Genomic DNA, 19,179 nt, shown 5'->3' with positions numbered 1-19,179 from the left:
CCAGCAACTTTTTTTGGTTATGAGCCCTGCCTGTTATCACTATTCTACACTACCACCCTTTTGTGTACCTACTCTCTCCCCTGGCACAGAGTAGACCCCTATATAACTGCATATCAACATCCTGGATGGGGTGTTGCTGGCTCTTCACGTCATCCAATCACGCTGTGAACAGCAAGGAAGCCTCTTACTGAGGCCGATTTGTCTGGGGCTGTTTTAGGTATGTTCACTAGAAGACAAAACTCTGCTCCCCATCCCCATCCACCCACCCTCCCAGCTGTGGGGGAGAAATTCACACACACTTGCTAAGTAGAAGTTAGACTACCTCAGACGAAAGCTTTTAGCTTTGCGCTCCTTCCCTCCTTAGACCTCCCTGATTACAGCCATTGTTGCTCTGCCAGCAAAAGCATAGACCTCCTCCTCGTCCCTCCTCCTCACTTTGCTATTAAAAGGCCAGGCACCTGTGCAAGGAAACAGACATTCCAAAAGTAAATCATGATTAAGAATTGCCCGTAAAGCTTGCACAAGGTACTTTTCTGTATTGCTCTGTTTGAATACGCATCCTGCTTTCGGTTTTATTACCATTGCTCCCTTTCCAAGTACTGAGAGATTGCTTTGCTAATTTCTCTAACATGCAGAGTAACAAAGTTGTGAGCGAGTAAGAAGAACTTTTGTTTTATCTTCATGAGGGAGAAGTTCCAGTTATCATGTATTCTACATTAAGGATCTTTTGTTGTGTGTAACAAACAATATGTTGGTTGCACCGTACTGTTCAGATCTCGATAGGTAATTTTCTGTCACACCCCCATGGACGTCATTGTTTTGCCTTGAAATTCACTTACGTTGACCTGGTTGTATGAACACTGTTGATGTTGCCAAGCAGGCCATGTTTGGCTGAGCAAATCTGACAGTAATGACAAGGAAGAGACTAGTACAGCTAGACCTAAACCTTTTGGACTCATTCATGGACTTGTTCAGACACAGACCAAAATATTAATTTGCTTTGCAATGTTGACAGTGATACTTCATTGCATTTTTTATGCAATTGCAATTTTTATGCATTGCAATTTTTATTTTTATGTACTTGCAAAGAGGTTTATCGAGTTTGTTGCCACTGCTATTAAATAAAGTAGATGGACAATTGATAAATATATGTATGAAATAAATTTAAATGAGTATGGAATTTAATTAAATGTATGGAATTGGTGAATTGTGTTTTGCCTGTATCTTATTATATTGGTTCCTTTTGATACTGTACCATTGTTTATATGAAAGTAAAGGTGCGTGTTTGTTATGTAAGATAATAATTGTCTTGTCATTTCCAGTAGCTAAATTTTTAATGCTCTTCCATTGTGTGGTACTTTATTTAAAGCAGGTCTTTGCTTCTGGTTTGGCAGTTTCGATTTGTGGTTTTGTATACAGCAGTACACATGAGAAAAACAGAGGAGGTGTTTACAGACGGCAACATTTTGAAAGTGGTTAGAGTTGAGCAACTGCTGCCGCATGTCATCAAATGTCTGAAGAATGTTCCAGTTTAGTGGTTTTGCAGGGCGTCACAGAGAAAGTGATTTGCTATTTTTTTTAATCAATGTGTGATCTTTCTCTTTATATAAGAATCTGGTCTGAACAGGATGAGTCATCCTGCTTGGAAATAATAGTTTTCCTCACTGTTCTGTAATCACTAAAGAGGAACTTTCTAAACATTTTGTAAACATTCCATGTATTCGGACTGTTCCACCTGTATTACATCGTGAGGCAATATTGCCAACATATCAATGCCACATTTATTGACATAAACCTGCTGTTCATAATGTCATTGTACAATACAGTAGTTGAAATACCAGAAACAGTTTTTTTTTGCTGCATGTTTAAATTTAGGGGACTGAGATGTAATACAATAACACATTATCATTAAACATTAAGCATTAAAATGATCAACGTAAGGCCTGATCTCACACAACTATATTTTTTGCAGCTGTAACTCTTTCATTTTATCTCCCAGCTGGTTCTAGCAGTACATTTGACTGAGCTGTCAAAGATTACATACGGAAATATTGCCAGCATCGTCAGTCTGATTTCACAGCGCTACATGCATCACTAGTGTGTTGACTGTACTGCAGTAGATTTTTAAGAATGGCACAGATTATTTGCATGTACAAATAGTATCGTATAATATGAAGCAAAATAAAAATGTAGACCTACTTCAGTTATCAGACCTCTCTCTGTGATGTCTCTGTGCTTTTTTGTATCATCGCTCCCTGGAAATCCTCGTCTGCACACATAGGGAAATACACACAGTGATGCATCATGGAAGCTGTGGTAACTTGCTTTCAGCGATTATAAAAATATATATGTGGAATCAAAGTATGGGTGTGGGAAGAGTCTAGGGCACACTCAAGAAAGAGACTGCACACATATGTGCACAGTATATGTGTGTGTTTGTAAAGTGTATCCTTATGAGAAATAAGTGGATACAGCTTGTACAATACCACCTTAGGTTTCTTCTGCCATAACTCTCATTTCTCTAGTCTACATGACCTCATGTGTTATCACCAGCTGCAGGTGCATTTACATTTACATTTATTCATTTAGCAGACGCTTTTATCCAAAGCAACGTACAAAAGCGCATATAGTGGGCAAACAGTCACAGGCACAAGGGCAAGATGTCAGGGTAATACAAGGTAATACAAAGCAGATAGTGCTGAAGCTGAGCACAAGGTCAGTGTAGCGAGACAGAACTAATCTGATCTAAGGGTACATATATCACATACAATCATTGGGACAATAAAGTACCGCTATACTACCTAGGCAAAAAAACGTGCTACAAATACAAGGTAAGAGATAGAGCTACAAGTACAACTGGTTCACTGGTTGCTATGGGCATATGATCTGCCGGCTTTACCCTCCTGCACAACCATCTTGCTCAGTGACCTCTGGCTGTTACTGCTCCCTATCAGCCTGCCCTGCTGACCACTGACGTCTTACACTACCTCTTTATGATTATGCATCCCAATTTCTTTTTCCTTATTGGACTGTCACTGGTGGAATGGGCTACCTGCAACTGCTTAGAGCTACAGAATCGAACACCATCTTTCAGTACCAATCAGTTCTGATGTTACTTTGGCTTCCAGGATTTGGGGCTGTTGTATACCTAGTATACGTATCCAGATCTTTTAATGAATCTTTAAGTGAATTCTGACATAGTGAATAGTAGCTCTTTGTTCTTACTATAGGTATGGTAGTGTGACGCAAGTTAAAGCTGTTCTTCTGGGTCATTTTGCAGCACCATGTAAATGCTATGATTTAAGATAATTTATAGTTATTTTAAGATGTTATTTTAATAGAACTTTTTTGAGATCTACGTTCACTTTAGCATGAGGTAAGTGTGATTCTGCCAGGCTCTTTGTTTTCACTGTTGGTTGCTTCTATTTTAGAATTGTTTTTGAGCTTGTCTTTTTATTTGGTGTCTATTTACAGTTGTACTATATTTATTACTATATTACTGTACTGTACTATATAGCTATATAACTATTCTATACATGAAATGGGTTGTAGCTGTACTTGTTCCTCCTGTGGTAGGCGTTAACTATGTCAAGCAATGCCATAATGTTTCTCTATTTGTCACCCAGCATCCACATAGTGCTTGTTCATATTTGCACAAAAAGCCAAAAAAAAAAAATAGAAAAAGACCTGACCATAAATCACAGGATCCATGCAAACAGCACCATCTGGACTGTCATCGGCTCCTAGGTCCATCCGCACTGTGAAAAGGTCACGCAGAAGGCTAACAGGAAAACCCCATAATGCTCTCTGTCACCGTCAGCGCTGGTGCTGAATCACGAGGGGGGACAGGAGGTGGGGGAATTCGAACCTGCGGCACGCTGGTGGTGGGCGTCTGGCAGGAAACAGTAGGATGGGAGGAGGGAAGTGGGCAAGCGAGGGTAAGCGAGGAGAGGCGGGTGGGGGGGTGCAGGCTGGGTGCAGCTGCACTTTGAGGAAATGACTCTGACACGTGAAGAGAAAGGGGGGGGGGTAACGCTTGTGGTTGAGGGAGATGGAGGAATGGAGGGAAATTTGCTCCGTTTCAAGGCGTTGGGGCTGCTTGTTTGCACACAGGGCGGGGATGTCCCACGAATTGTTAAAGTGAAAAACAGAGGGAGAAAAACAGCGACAATGAATGTCTCCCCTCCCTCTCCCTCTCCTCAGCACGCTGTGCCCTCATTTAAATTGGGTTCTTGTGAATGAGCGTCTTGCTGGACTTTGTCAACGGCAGGACGGTTTCTGGAAAGGGGTACCTCAAAACACGAGTCTGAAATGAGCAACAGCCCGCTTTGAAATGAGCAATATTTCACTGGCTTAACAGAAATACCACCTTATCTGTCTAAATGAGTCAGCAGCATGCAGTCTTCTCTGGATAAACCATTTATAACGAGCAGTCCAAGACTTTACTAATCCATGACTAAAACCACCTAGGAAAATGATTCCAATGAAAGTGTCTCTGGTGAACCAGTAGGGGGCTTTTTTCTCTCTGGTCCATGAGGACAGCACTTGCCTAGTGTGCTCTGTAGGAGGTGCTCCTCAGAGGATAGTACGATATACTGTATACTTCTTGAATGTTTTCTAGCACTTCCTAAAACAGACAAGACCATAAAGTAATGGGTGATCACGATAAGATGAGAAATATCAGTACATGGCACTCTGACTACTCTCAAAAAATAGGCTCAGAAAGGCTATGAAAGGCATTGAGACTACAGGACTGAGGTGAAATATCTCACCCGAGTAGGTTTTGGAAGGAGAAAGAGAGTCAAGGACAGCAATTATCTCCTCATTTTGTAAGAACAGAGTCAATTAATGCGTAAAATGTTAGCAAATATATTTGGAAACCGATATGTACAGTACTGCATTATGTAAACTGCTGATTCTATAGGACTGGTTTTTGTATAAATGTGTATTTTTTGTATAAATGTCACCATGTTTGTGTGAGTAATGCAGAGTAAATTTATCCCTTTCTCTCTTCTCTCCTCGTCTCTTTTTTTTTCTTCTCCGCCTCTGTCCACTGTTTCTGCCCTCCATTCTCTGGCTCCCCATTGTGTATAGAGCTGACACTGAGATGGTCTATTAATGACTTGTAAGGCATTGCACAGTGTGTGCACCGCATGCATCTCCATGTGTTGCTCCTCAGGCGATCACCTTCTCTGTGCCCCCAGCAGTTGATTGAAAACAGATGCCAGTTTCTTTTTCTGTGTCTATGTTTAGCAACATACCCAATATGTCACCCACATTTTGACTTTACAAAAATACGATCCAATAAATCAATAGCAAGGTGCAATGCCCTGAAACTTTTATTTCCCTTTTGGGGTCAATCAATGTCAAATTCAGTGGACGTACAATTTGGACTGTGCATGAACAGTACTCAAAGTTTGAATGTAATTTGTTCTAAAAACCATTCAGTACCACGTGATGAAAATGCAAGTTTTTCAATGCTGCGCAAGAAAATGCAAGTTTTTCCATGCTGGGCAAGAAATTTATGAATCACAACTTATGATTAGAAATCTCTTTAATGTCTTGTGTAACAATATGGTTGCCACATCAGCCAATTCAGAGCACAAACACATTTTGCTGTGAATCCTGGATATTAGCATGAAAATTCCTGAAACCTTCTAGATACCTTAACCTAACCCTTTTTTTTTTTTTCAAGATAAATAAAAGATAAATAAGCTTTGGTTCAAATGGTAGGGCTGGGATACTGGTATTTATGAGCAATACATTTGTTTTACATATCACATGATTTGCTGGAATTTTTGGCTGCTATTATCCCCAGAAATTTGCACGCTGACATATAACTGTGAATAAGATTCAAATTTTACATTTCTGATCGAGATTATCTCTATGCATGACTTAGTAGAAGTAAATAGTTGTATACTTTGCCAGCATCTTATTTGTGATCGGTCAGCTTTTTTATTTATTTATTTGGGGGGCACATTGGTTCATTTCTGAATGCTTGCATATTGATTCCTCAAAAGTAAATGGCTCTGGATGTGGTGTCTGTTTGGTTGTGCAATAGACAAGATGCTGTCCAGGGAAAGGTGCATTTAGGGAAAGCTTTCACGTGTAGCATAAAGCCATTAAACTTATAATATAATAAGACAAATACTCCCATAAATACACTTGATGATGATGACTATTATTATTACATTCCTTAGGCATAATGACATAAGCAATTTACTTTCTAACTTTCCCCTCTCAGGGCAACAGACATCTGTGTAAGGTGGAATAAGTGTGCCCTGTGACATACATAGATATTCATTGATATTTACTCGCTGTATTAGTTTTGGTCAAATCTCAGTGAAAGGTGTGCATGTGGTGTGACAATATACTGATTCTGCAATAATGAAGGCAGATTTTATGGTGGTACATAGGTGGGAGCAGAGGAGGTTCTGGGCCTATTCTTTGATTTGTGAGCAGGAAGCGTAGCATAATGGTAAGGAGCAGGTAACTGAAAGGGTGTTGATTCGATTCCCCACTGGGGCACTGCTGCTGGACCCTTGGGCAAGGTACAACTGCCTCAGGAAAATATTTAGAAGTAACAATAGATAACATTTGTTAAAACTTGGAAACCTATGTAATTTGTTCTGGATAAGAGCATTGCTAAATGACAATAATGTAATGTAATGAACAACTCAGTTGATTGCTTTGGTCTTATTGCTTCCCTCCAGTCACTCAGTAAAAAAAAGATACAAATAATCTGCATGTTTCTGTTGGTGCTGTTGCTGTTTTTTTTCCCAGTTTACCCTCTTCCCTATCCAATATCCTCTCATCTTCAAACCACAGTCCAAACACCATAAATCATAAAAGATGTCTGGAAACATGAATTCGGTGCTAGAGCACCCAGTCAACCAGTCAGCAGTTACTAGAAGTACTACTACCAAGAATAAGAATAAGAATAAGAATAATACATTGTAGTAATAGTATGTTACATAAAAGTGATATCCACTGAACGTGTTATTCTCCCTGGAAATACAGCCATATCTCTTTTAAGTTTGGTCTGTAATAAAAAATATATATGCTTTATACTTTCTGCTCTGAACATTTGGCGACGAAGGTCAGAATCCAGAATCACACCTATTGTAAGACGCAGTAGACGATGATTCAGCAGGTTGGTTACTTGACAAAATGTCTGCAATATCTATAATCGACAATAGATGGCAGTACAATACATTCAAACACAGAGCCATTGCTCTCCGTAAATTGGTTCAATTCACATTATAAAAGGGTATTTTACACTGACGTCAATAAAAGAAATTTTAAAATGAAACTTTGATTTAACCCACTGTATGTGTTGTTTTATTACAATATTCAGCGTGACACTGCTTTGCAAACACTAGATCATGATCATTTGATCATATTTCATGTAAAATATAGCTTCGATCCACACATATTTATATTTTATTTCAGTAAATTGTATTCCTGTGAATGAATAATGAAGTTGTGAAACGCTTCGAAAGCTTCCCGGTGAGAACGATTGAAACTAATATGTGAAAACACGTGGATACATTCGTACGTATCAAGTAATTAAAGGAAATTTTGGGCTCTCAAAACCTTCGTCACATGACGTCTAGGCATCAGTGTAAACATAAATAACACATCAACGGTAGGCTTGTATTTACGTGAATTAATTAGTTTTTCTGTCGAATATATTATGTATGTTATATCTGTCATTGTTGGATAAGGAAGAGCACACAGGCGGACTGTTCAAAGAATATTTCAACAAACCGAACTCTTCGCAGGTCAAATATTTGGATTTCGTTGTTGTTGCTAAGTTGTCATGAGTTCGTTGGTCTTGAAATGGACCATTCGCGGAGGATGCGCCGTTTTGTACTGTATACGGTGCTTGTCACGCACATACGTGGGAAAACCGAGTTATCTGAGCGAAATCTCGAAGAATTTAAAGGGATATTGTTTCAAAAGATGGGTCAGAAAAGATGCCTAAAGACCGCAAAAATCAGATATTAACTACAAGCCTTGCCTACAGTAAACGTGTAGGGAGCAAGATACAAATATAATTACCACCTATGATTACCACGTATGCTTATGAATTTGAAGAGGAAAAATAAATTCCTTAACACAAGTAGAAACGTCGCAAAGCATTTACAGCACGACTTGTTACGTCCTTCCAAGCTTACGGTGGCCCACTTTCCTGATTGCACAGGATGCGGTTGAGAGGACTCGCCTCACACCGCTATTTATGAAAGAACAGTGGTAATGAATATCCGGCCCATTGAGAGTTGTCGCTGTGGTGACACGAGATATATTATTACCCGTATGACGTTAAATCTGAAATAAATATCGTATATTACCATTACATTATATTATTGTCATTTGGCAGACGCTCACATCCAGAGCAACTTACATAGGTTACAATTTTTACACGTTATCCATGTAGAAAGCTGGACATTTACTGAGGCAATTTAGGGTTAAGTACCTTGCCAAAGGGTACAGCAGCAGTGCCCCAGCGGGGAATCAAACCAGCAACCTTTCGGTTATGAACCATGCTCCTTACCACCATGTTACACTGCAGTCCAAACACAAAATGTCTTCTTAGATATAGTGTAAGTAGGACATTAGAAAAACATCCACCACCATCACTATGAAAACAATAACAATGACAGCCGAAAACAATAATGAAATTCTTGACATAATAATGCAAGAATTCTGCTAGTTAATTTTCATACCTTTTACGAAGGTATACGGTTGTGATTACGCCGGTCTTTTTAAAGGAATGTGGTTTTAATTATTATCTAATTAGCCGACCCAGGATCTGCTTATCCAACTGAAATCGCATACCTACCCATTAAATGAAACAATCAAAGCTGATCCAGAATCAGCAGTACTGGTAGAATGTCTGTAAAGAATAGAGACACTCCTGAAGTTTCCGTAGTTCACTTTCAGTTTCAGAACTGGAACAAGGAAGTGTGGAGATGTTTTTGCACAGTGATCGGTGACATGTGAAAACAGGTAAGTTTGTAATTGAATATGCCTGCCGTTCTTGGAATATATGCAGTTTTTAGACCAAAGTGGTTTATTTTCAAATAACATCAGCTGGCTAGACATTGTAAATGTGATGTGTTTCCTTTTAACGTGCTAGTCACAGGCAAAGACAGATCCGAGTCGGAAATTGGGAACGTCTGCATTTGTCTCAGTTCGCCGCAGCAATGCAGTGGAGTGAGACGCGTGCAGCCAATAGAACAACTGTTTGTTTGTTGTTGTTTTTTTTGTTTTTTTTTGCTAACAGTACGGTACATGTCATGGTGCCAGTGCCACACTATGTGGACAATTAATGTCTGTGGTGTTATTAGGGTAAATAGCGTTGCTAAAAAAATCTTTCTGTGCCCTCCCAGTAAAAATACACAGAATGTAGTGCGATGCAATGGATGATGTTGACTGGCAATCAAGAGAGAGAAAAGAAAGAAAGGCTGACTTCAAGGACCAGTTCAGTTGTCCTTTTACATTTTAATGCTGCTTCCTGTGTTAACTACATACCATCATATGACAAAGTGAAGAAAAAATCTCTCTTTCTGTCCCTCTGTGTTTGTGTTTGTGTGTGTCAGTGTTATTGTAGATCTGCATGCTGTGAAGAACAGTTTCGAAAGACGTCATGGCTGAGGCTGAGGGTTTCATCCATTTTAACAAGGCGGACTTCATGGCGAAGGTGTCCTTGGACTGTGGTGGCTTTGGGCAGGTCTACCTGTGTCACCACAGCACTCACGGTCAGGTGGTGGTCAAAACTATCTACACTGGGCCCAATCGCAACGAGTAAGACGCCTATGTGTTCTCAGTCAATGACATAAATAAGAATGCCATTTCATTGTCTGTATGCACTCACTCAAAAGTTTTCCCCAGTGGTCTTTCTTGTAAAATATTAAGCCCAGATAAAAGGAAGCCATGGCTTGTTAACACTTCCTCTTTTGTTACATTGAAAGAGAAAAAAGCAATGGTACTGCTGATTTGTCACGTGCGTCAAACATTTTGTATGTACTGTGTGTAGAAATATCTGTATGTCTGCATATATTGAAAAAAAAACACTTGATACATGTTCAGGAAAGAGGACACAGGAACTTAATGCAAAACGTAAATACATACATGCTTTTTTTTTTACTTCAGGAGAAACAGAAAATCACTTATGAAAGAGGCCTGTTTACTGCACAGCCTGAATCACAACCGCATTGTGAAGCTGCTGGGAGTGGTTTTAGAGGATGGGAACTACTCCCTGGTCATGGAGTTTATCCCGAAAGGAAACCTACTTTCTATGCTTGTTAAAGTAAGCATGATGCAGTATGTGTGTGTGTGTGTGTGTGTGTGTGTGTGTGTGTGTGTGTGTGTGTGTGTATACTCATGTCCAGCCCAGGCTGTGGTCCTATGCATGTACCTGCTGGCTCACTGTGAAGAGTTCTTGAAAATGGCTAGCAGGCTGGACAGACAGTTGAAGCATATGGGTTGTGAAGCCATAATGTAATATGTTTAGTGTGTTTAATTTTGATGTTTCGGTCAGTTTGGGCTGTTTGTGTTCAAATGTGTCAATCATATGCTGTTGAGCGAAAAGATGTGGCCATATGAAGGTTACTCGGATCTGCTATTTGTTTAAAGTATTAGGGGCTGGATAAGGTCAAAGGTCAGTCACTCACGCTGTCCTCTGTTGGTTGCTTTAGATGACAGTGCCTATGTCCATCAAGGGGAGGATTATTTTGGAGATCCTTGAAGGAATGGTGTACTTAACAAACAAAAAAGTCATACACAAGGACCTGAAGCCAGAAAACATTTTGCTGGACAAGGATTTTCACATAAAGGTTTGGCTACCATTCTTCTGAGTCAGTAGTATGAGGCATATGTTTCAGACTGACAGCTGTTTAGACAAGCAAACTGAACATTAACAAAATAGCCACTTAACAGGAAAGTAATTCACACCAGAGAGTTCCCTAACTGGCATAATTGATTCCATTTTTCCAGTTAGCATACCCTTTCAAGCTAACTCCAGCTAGAATTTTATTATTCATTACAATTCCCATTTTATATATGAACATGCTTATTCCCCAACAGTGCCTTCTGTAGCTAGTTATGTTGTAACTAGTTCTGTTGCATTGTGTCAGACACAAATTGGTCACCATTACTTTTCTTTAATTTGTCATCAGTAGATGGGTTAATATTATGGTTAATTTTGATCCCAGGAAAGATTAAGGTATGGGTTGTGTTTTGTGTCATATATCAGGAAACATTCATGACACACTGTGTATCACACCCAGTTAGCTAGAAGCCTCATTGAAATCCCATACTGATACTGTGCTTATGTTGTGTTTGCATGCATTTTTTTGGGTGTATGTATGTGTGTGTACTTGTATATGCATGCATGTGTGTATCTAGTATGTGTGTGTATGTATGTCAGTGGCGGCTGGTGAGCTGGAAACAGGGGAGGCTGAAACATTGCCTTTAAATCTATCATTACTTTCAACCTGTTCCCCTTTATCTTCCTTGATTAACAATAAAATAAATAATTCACAGAATACTAATTGGCACCAATCGCGTAAATGGAGTAAATGCTTATGCTCGCGAAACAGCGCAGATTTTCTGTAGTTTGTATGCTTACAAAAGCTACAACATGAAATTAATTAACAAAGATGGCATTTATCGATTTAAATTACGTTAAATGCTCATGACACATCCAGCTTTTGTGAGGTCTGTGTTCTAAACGTTCGCTCAACCTAACCTAAAAGTTTATTCTCAGTAATTTAAATCGATCTAAAAAAATCGAACTAAATTTAGCTCCGTTTTGTAATTTGAATTTTGTAACACAAAAAGCTATTAGGTGGAACATTTAAGAGAACGCTTTGGGATTACTTGCCACTTAATTGTTCAAATTGCCGTCCTTGTTAATTAAACAACGTCATGCTGTAGCTTTCGCAGTAGCGCACACACTACGGACAATCTGCGTTTTTTCGCGAGTATAATCATGTACTCTATTTACGCATTGGTGTCAATTATTCTGTGAATTATTTATTTTATTGTTAATCAAGGAGGATAAAGGGGAACAGGTTGAAAATAATGATAGATTTAAAGGTCATGTTTCAGCCTCCCCTGTTTCCAGCTCACCAGCTGCCACTGATGTATGTGTATGTTTTCGATGCATGTGTTTCTATGTGTGTGTCTGTGCATGCGTTTGTGTGTGTGTGTGTAATCTATATTTCAGGGAGTGTGTATGTGTGTGTGGGGGCATGCATTTCTGTACATGCAGTTTTTGTGTTTGTGTGCGTGTGTGTGTGTGCATGCATGTGTCTTCATGGGTACACATGTTCTCATGCATCCAGATAGCAGATCTGGGCTTGGCCATTTGTCACACATGGAGCAAGCTGACAAGGGAGGAGTCCCGCAGGACCGGCAGAATTGCCATGAGCCGGGCAGTAGGAACCCTGTCCTACATGGCCCCTGAGCACCTACAGAACATCAACACCCCCTTCACTGAGAAGTCTGATGTCTACAGCTTTGCCATCATCATCTGGGTCATCCTCACCAGCAAAGAGCCCTATGCGAGTAAGGGCTGAGCTCCCCTTCCTTCTTCCACTCTGGACCTTATCTGTGGGGATACTTTTCTGTTTGCTGTGGTGGAATACCTTAAATCTGCCACCGAGGAAAACTACAGAGAAGTCCTTATCAATGACTAGATCCAAGAACTCTCTGAGAGCTTGCTTTGACCTCCCACAGTTGGACATGCAATATGTATATCTTCCACTACCATTAAAGATGAATATTGATGAATGTATTGTAATCTTTCCCATTAAGAGTTTCTAAATTTCTACACTGTATACAGTACCAGTCAAAAGTACAGTGCCTGATTAAGATAATGGAAACATTCATTCAAAGACATTTTGATCTAAAGACTTATACTTCAGCGGTTGAAATTAGTTTGTTAGACAAATCTAAATTGTCAAGTTGATGTCTATGTATGGACTTCTTTCCAAAAAAGAAAAAATAAATATATATTTTTTAAATATATTGAAGAATCTAAAATAGAAGATAGTTTTGATTTGTTTATAACACTTTTTTGGTCACTGCATGATTCTATTTGTGTTATTTCATAGTTTTGATGTCTTTCCTATTATTCTAAAAGGTAGAAAATTGTAAAAATCAATTAAGTGTGTCCAGACTTTTTACTGGTACTGCATGTTTTTTTTTTCCCTAGACAGCCAAAGTGATGACCACATTTGCCTCTGTGTTCGGAATGGCTGCCGTCCAGATGAGACCCTCATTCTCTCCTCCACCCCAACTACAATCACAGCACTGATGAGGAGATGCTGGCATCAGGACCCAAGGCAACGACCACCATTTGGAGGTCAGCACATCATGTCCTGCATGCTCATTAGGGGTCCAGAGACTCCACCTCAGTGTTGAGGCTAGGATTCTAGTCCCCTTGTACATGCAGCTGTGCTGTGTAATTATTATGACAAATTACCTTCTCCCTTTGAGATTTTGTGGAAGAGCATTTATTAAAATTATTGTATTAAAAAATTGTATCTGAAAATTACAGGTTATGTGTATCAAAAGCTCAACTTTATACAGAGGTAGACAAAATAATAGAATCACCAAACAATATATTAATATTTACTAACTGCTACTACTACTAACTTCAAAAAGAAAGGAGATGGAAATCTACTCTGCCCTTTACATCCAAGAACTTCCCATAAATGTTTGATGATGTATAGATCTGATGATTGGGCAGGCTATGAAATGTGTTTCACTTCATCCTGGTGTTCATGAAACAACTCTTGAATCCGCAGTGTGTATGTGTATGAGGGTGTTATTACGTTAGACTATGGGAACATCTCGAAGAAAATGTTTGCACCATAGGGTGCACCTAAAATGTCTTCATATTCTTCAGCCATAATTCTACTATGCAGAGTCATAGTCAGACCTTTATAGTCTGACATTTTATAGAAAATAGGGCTTGATAGGATACATAGAGAGGAAGGTACCAGACCAGAAAGGAAGACCAGAGATACAGCTTGAAAAGATAAGTTTTCAGCTTTCTCTTGAAGGCACCCAGGGAGTCTGTTGTACAAATCTCAGCAGGAGGCTCATTCCACCAGTGTGGAGCAGGTACTGAGAAGAGGTGTTTCCGAGAGATGCTGCCCTTGTATTTCAGGACAAAGAGGTGACCCAAGGTAGCAGAGCACAGCGCTCTTACTGGCTTGTAGGCCTTGATCATGTCCTGTATGTATTGGAGGGCTGATCCATTAAGTCCCTTAAAGGTTAGTAACAAGGTATTGAAATTGATCGTTGCTGCAACCAGTAGCCAGTGGACGGACTCAAAGAGAGGTGTCACATGGGCCTGCTTGGGGAGGTTGAACATCAAACAGGCTGCTGCCTTTTGGATAAGCTGCAGTGGTTGGATGGCATATGCCGGGAATCCGGCAAGCAGTGAGTTGCAGTAGTCCAGACGTGACAGGATAAGAGCCTGGATCATAACTTGGGCTGTGTATTTGGAGAGGTAAGGTCTGATCTTCCTAATGTTGAATAAAAGGAATCCGCAGATCCTGGTTGTGGCTGCAATATGCTCTTTGAAAGACAGATTGCTATCCAAGGTTACTCCTAGGTTTTTGGCAGCTGTGGTTGCCACCTTTGCATTGTCAACACAAATTGAAAGGTTCCTCAGAGGAGACAAGTATGCTGCAACATAGACTATCATGGTCTTGTCAATGTTCAGTTTGATCTGTTGCTTGTTCATCCAGCCCAAGATGTCAGTGAGACATGCTGATTCTTCAGGAGTGATGTGTATTTCGGGAGGGAAGGAAATTAACAGTTATATCTTTCTTCCATTTCTCAGAAGTCCAGGTTTTGTGCTCAATACATCAGGTTATGCATTGTTGTACATTGGTCTTGGTTATCAGTGGTTTCTGAATGACAGGCCTACCATAAATATCAGTTTTGTGAAGCTTACAGTGTAGTTTTTGACTGGGTCACAGAGGTGTAGATTCAGTTCTGTATGCCATCACGTTTTTCAGCACTGTTCCTCCTAACACATTAAATAAGTTTGCCATTTCTACAACTGATGCACATGCTATTTGGGTACCAACTATCTGACATCTTAAATCTGTTTGACTGCTCATGTTGCTTACATACATACATACATACATAAATCTACTGATTTCAAAATGTCTCAGAAAAATATTGGTAATTATGATTGACATTAATATGAAACATGTCTATATATCTATCAGTACTGATTCATTTGTATATATTTCATTGCAAGATGTCCAAATGAATAAATGGTAACTTAATTGCATTTTAAAGTGAAATGTAACTTTAAAAAAAAAAAAGAAGTTATTCCTTTTAGTCTAACTGTATATAGCTACACACTTAAACATGTTGTGCATTCACAGAGCATTCAGACTGATGACTTGCATAGTTGTATTAATTTCATTATTTTCTCTTTGTACAGCCAGCTATGACTCCTTCCACTACTTCTACAGAAAGGAATTAGAAAAAGATGTGGATAAGGACTTACAAAGTCTCATGGCAAGTATTATGGATATGTGACAAAGTGAAGCTGTAAGGGCTCAGGCAAGGACTCAGTTGCAGACCAAGAGAGCTTCAGGTTCCAGGCAGGTTTATTAATGACGGCAGGCAAGTTGCGCAACAAAAGCAGGCAGGGTCGAAAACCGGAAGGCAGTCCGTGGACAAAAGCAGGGTCGGTAACAGAAGCAGGCAGGGTCAGGAACCGGGCAGGCAAACGATCAGGCAACGGGACAAAACGGCAGGCAGAAAACGAAGACGAAGGGCAGGCAGAGTCAAGCAAGGAGAAATCAGACATTCAAAAAACTGTGGGAACGAAACAGGTACGAAACACACTGCAACGAACTGGCAAACAAGACAGGAACAAGCAGGGTAGAAATAGGGCTGGGCTGATGAGGAGATGGGATGGAGGTGAGCAGTCGGGCAGGTGAAGGTAATGGGGCAATCAGGTGGGCGGGGACCAGGCGGGGAGCGGGGCGGGGCTGGAACACAAGGAAAAACAAAAAGCACATGGACAGGGAGAAACAAAAACACCACAGCTAGGGGGGCGGAGCCCTGACAGAAGCTGGCTGATGCTTCTCAGAAAAATCAAGTTCTTTTAAAAACAACAGGGACAGAAGTATCACAAAAAGGATGAATTTATAATAAATAAATACAAGTTAAAACCAGTAAAACAGTTGAGGGTGAAAGGCATAACAATGATAAAACAAACGGTGAATGCCTTCCACCCCAGCTCCCTATTCTAGTACTGCTTTCTTCCCTACTTACAGACTCATTCATGTCACCTACTGCTCTTAGTTGGGATGTGTGGCAGATCAAATATTTAGCCAAATACTCACTGCCTATACTGCTACACGTACACATTACTATGTGCACTAACTGGATTAGAAGAAGCTGATGGAAAAAAACCTTAGCCATGGCAGTTTGTAAAATGGAAGTGGAATACACAGGGTCTTCAACAGAATTACACATACTTTAGCTCTAAAAACAGGAAGGAATACAGCTGTCCATGTTTGTGTAGATTGCTTCACGTTGTCAGGATACAACCAAAACACACAAATATGTATCTACCGTAGTATTAACAAATGATTAACAGTGTTAATCCTTCTCTTCTAGTATCTTCCTATCCTTCTATTCTATTATTCTTCTACTTTTTATTTCTCTGTTCTTCCACAGTTATTATTATTACTATCCCCAGATGTGGTGCAGGTTTGGCAGAATAACATAATGATTAAAGTCACACAAAAGAATGGCAAAATAAAACGTTGCTCACATAATGCATGCCATGAATACAAAATAGGATTAGAGCAGGCATTTTAAAATGTCTACAAGATAAGGAACAGCTGTACTGTTCCTTTTCTTAGTCTTTTCGGCAGTACAAATCCTTCCACCTCCCCCTACACCTTGAATTCAGCTCTTTTCCTCCATGACCAACAGGTTCTGTATGAAGGCCCTGATGACGTTGTGCAGAGGATGAATTCACTGACACTGGGACAGCCCCAGTTGCAGACAGGTACAGTATACACAGCCACTAGTGACATCTCAGTTTTGGTTTCTATCAGGTATAAATGTTTTATTACAAGTGAAATTAGTTTCCAAACAGCAATATTGAATCTCTTGGAAAAATTAAATGGCTTATGACCACTCATACATCTTTTTTTTTATTTCATGTCATTATTTGTTAATGGTGATATTCTCTGTATGTAACTGTTTTGTACAAATAGTGGGTGAATATTCAAACTCATATTTGGTGAACATATTGTCTCTTAAAAAACTCTCCAGACACCCTGTGCAGACCGAATGAGACTGGTGTCCAGAACCCTCAATTTCAGAGGGGACATTGCTTGGACTCCATCCAAATGGATGCATCCAGGTTTGACCCGGTGGCCCAGGCACCACTCTACCAAAGACAGAGCAGTCTCCCGAGCCAGCCAGACATGAGTCCCTACTCAAACTCCAACCTCCAGTCTAGTACATGGGGCAACCTCCCTGCCCTGAGGCTTGTTGACTCCGGGCCAATGTTTTCGGTAGAGTCGCGGACCTGTGAGGACACCCCACCACCAAACACGAGTGTCCTCAGGGGTGGGACCCCGTTGAAGACAGCAGCCATGGCAGGGCGTAGCACCTCCTGCGCTCCCACCCCCAGCCCCGGCGCCAGCCAACCTGTGAACCCTCAACAGACTCAGTTCCAGCGCATCCGGTCCTGGCCGGCATTCCCTGAACAGGAGACGGCTTGTGGACTCATGGACGGAACCCTCTTTGGTTCCGCAAAGGTGTTACCTCAACAAGAGTCAGGTAACTCTCCCAACAGATGCCATGATCCTTAATGATACACAACAAAAAAACCCTGAATGTATAAGCAGGAATATTTGTTGTATTGTGCCTTCAGACATATTGTGTTGAAAGTACACTGTGACAATATTTTAGGGATTTCCTTAACTTGCGCACCCAGAAAATGTGCTTTAACCAGGGAAAGCTGTAAAGCTTAATCTGGTATTGTTCATTTTTTTCAGCACTGACACTTTTTAAAAATGTGTGCTACGTTTTCAGGAGGAAGAATTATTATACAACAAGCAGTTGGGATACAGATTGGAGATAACAATTGCCTAAACTATGGCAGTCAAGACTTCGGTGTGGATAGTTTTCAACCCAGTATGCCGACCAATGTGATTTACGAAAAGCTGCTACGCAAATATGGTAAGAACGTTAACTGTCCTTGAGGAGTCAGAGCCTTGACCTAAGGGTTGTGAATACAGAATACAGTATGTGAGATGTGTACAATATAAATATGTGATCATTATACAGTAAGTAAATGCATTAATTTAGCAAGGGTTAATTTACTTAAGATGGGCTTTGAGCAAACCTGGCATGAGCCGTTACATAATTGTCATTTAGCAGACTCTCTTATCCAGAGTGGCTTACGTAGGTTCATTTTATCCATTTATACAGCTGGATATTTACTGAGGCAGGTGTGAGCTAAGTACCTTGCCCAAGGGTACAACAGAAGTGCCCCAGCGGGGAATAGAACTGCAACCTTTCGGTTACCAGCCCTGCTGTGACATTGGCTATGCAGAATTACGAAGCATTAGAGAGCAGGGTCCTAGAATGACCGCGCCATGTTGTACTGTCCCCTACTGTGTTTGCTATGTGTGCACCCTGCTCGTTTTCAACACGGTGCGGCTCTCCTTCTTCCGCGACAGAGGACTGCGCGGTGAGGGAGGAGCACCTGGACCTGCTGCGGGACAACATCGGCCAGAACTGGAAATACTGCGCCCGCAAGCTGGGCCTGACGGAGACCGAGGTGGAGACCATCCACCACGACTGCTACAACAGCGGCGGCCTGAAGGAGATGGTGCACCAGATGCTGGAGAAGTGGAGGATGAAGCAGGGCTGCGTGTACTGCACAGTGGGCAGGCTCTGCCGGGCGCTCCGGGACAATGTCAGAGTAGACCTTCTTTGCCAGCTGCTGGAGATGTGCCAGAGCACTACGACTTCCTAGGCTGGAGCAGGGGGGCCAGTCAAGCCTTCTTGCACTACACTTATCACCTTCTACCCCAACCAAAGCTGGGCAGACGGCAGATGTGAACAGTATACTGTACCAGTCAAAAGTTTGGACACACCTGA

The 19,179-nt window shown here is 40.7% G+C and overlaps 1 protein-coding gene across 1 annotated transcript; it reads left to right on the top strand.

Moving 5' to 3' along the window:
- Positions 1-9,662: 9,662 nt before the first annotated feature.
- Positions 9,663-19,101, top strand: LOC118770560 (receptor-interacting serine/threonine-protein kinase 1-like). The gene is made up of 10 exons (XM_036518309.1): positions 9,663-9,810; positions 10,159-10,315; positions 10,704-10,841; positions 12,354-12,576; positions 13,226-13,375; positions 15,482-15,558; positions 16,993-17,068; positions 17,338-17,850; positions 18,106-18,252; positions 18,756-19,101. The coding sequence occupies exons 1-10, from the start codon at positions 9,698-9,700 to the stop codon at positions 19,052-19,054; spliced, it is 1,893 nt and encodes a 630-aa protein (XP_036374202.1). The 5' UTR covers positions 9,663-9,697; the 3' UTR covers positions 19,055-19,101.
- Positions 19,102-19,179: the final 78 nt, after the last annotated feature.

The sequence above is a fragment of the Megalops cyprinoides genome, chromosome 2, assembly GCF_013368585.1.
Source record: "Megalops cyprinoides isolate fMegCyp1 chromosome 2, fMegCyp1.pri, whole genome shotgun sequence".
Lineage (NCBI taxonomy): Eukaryota > Metazoa > Chordata > Actinopteri > Elopiformes > Megalopidae > Megalops > Megalops cyprinoides.
Note: the sequence above shows the minus strand (reverse complement) of the source record. Positions and strands in the feature narration are given on the sequence as shown.

What these genes read in the sequence shown, in the direction of transcription:
- LOC118770560 (XM_036518309.1), top strand. Translation starts at nt 9,698, where the DNA reads ATGGCGAAGGTGTCCTTGGACTGTGGTGGCTTTGGGCAGGTCTACCTG. An exon ending in TACTTTCTATGCTTGTTAAA is followed by an intron (nt 10,316 to 10,703) that starts GTAAGCATGATG and finishes TGGTTGCTTTAG; the next exon opens with ATGACAGTGCCTATGTCCAT. An exon ending in GCAACGACCACCATTTGGAG is followed by an intron (nt 13,376 to 15,481) that starts GTCAGCACATCA and finishes CTCTTTGTACAG; the next exon opens with CCAGCTATGACTCCTTCCAC.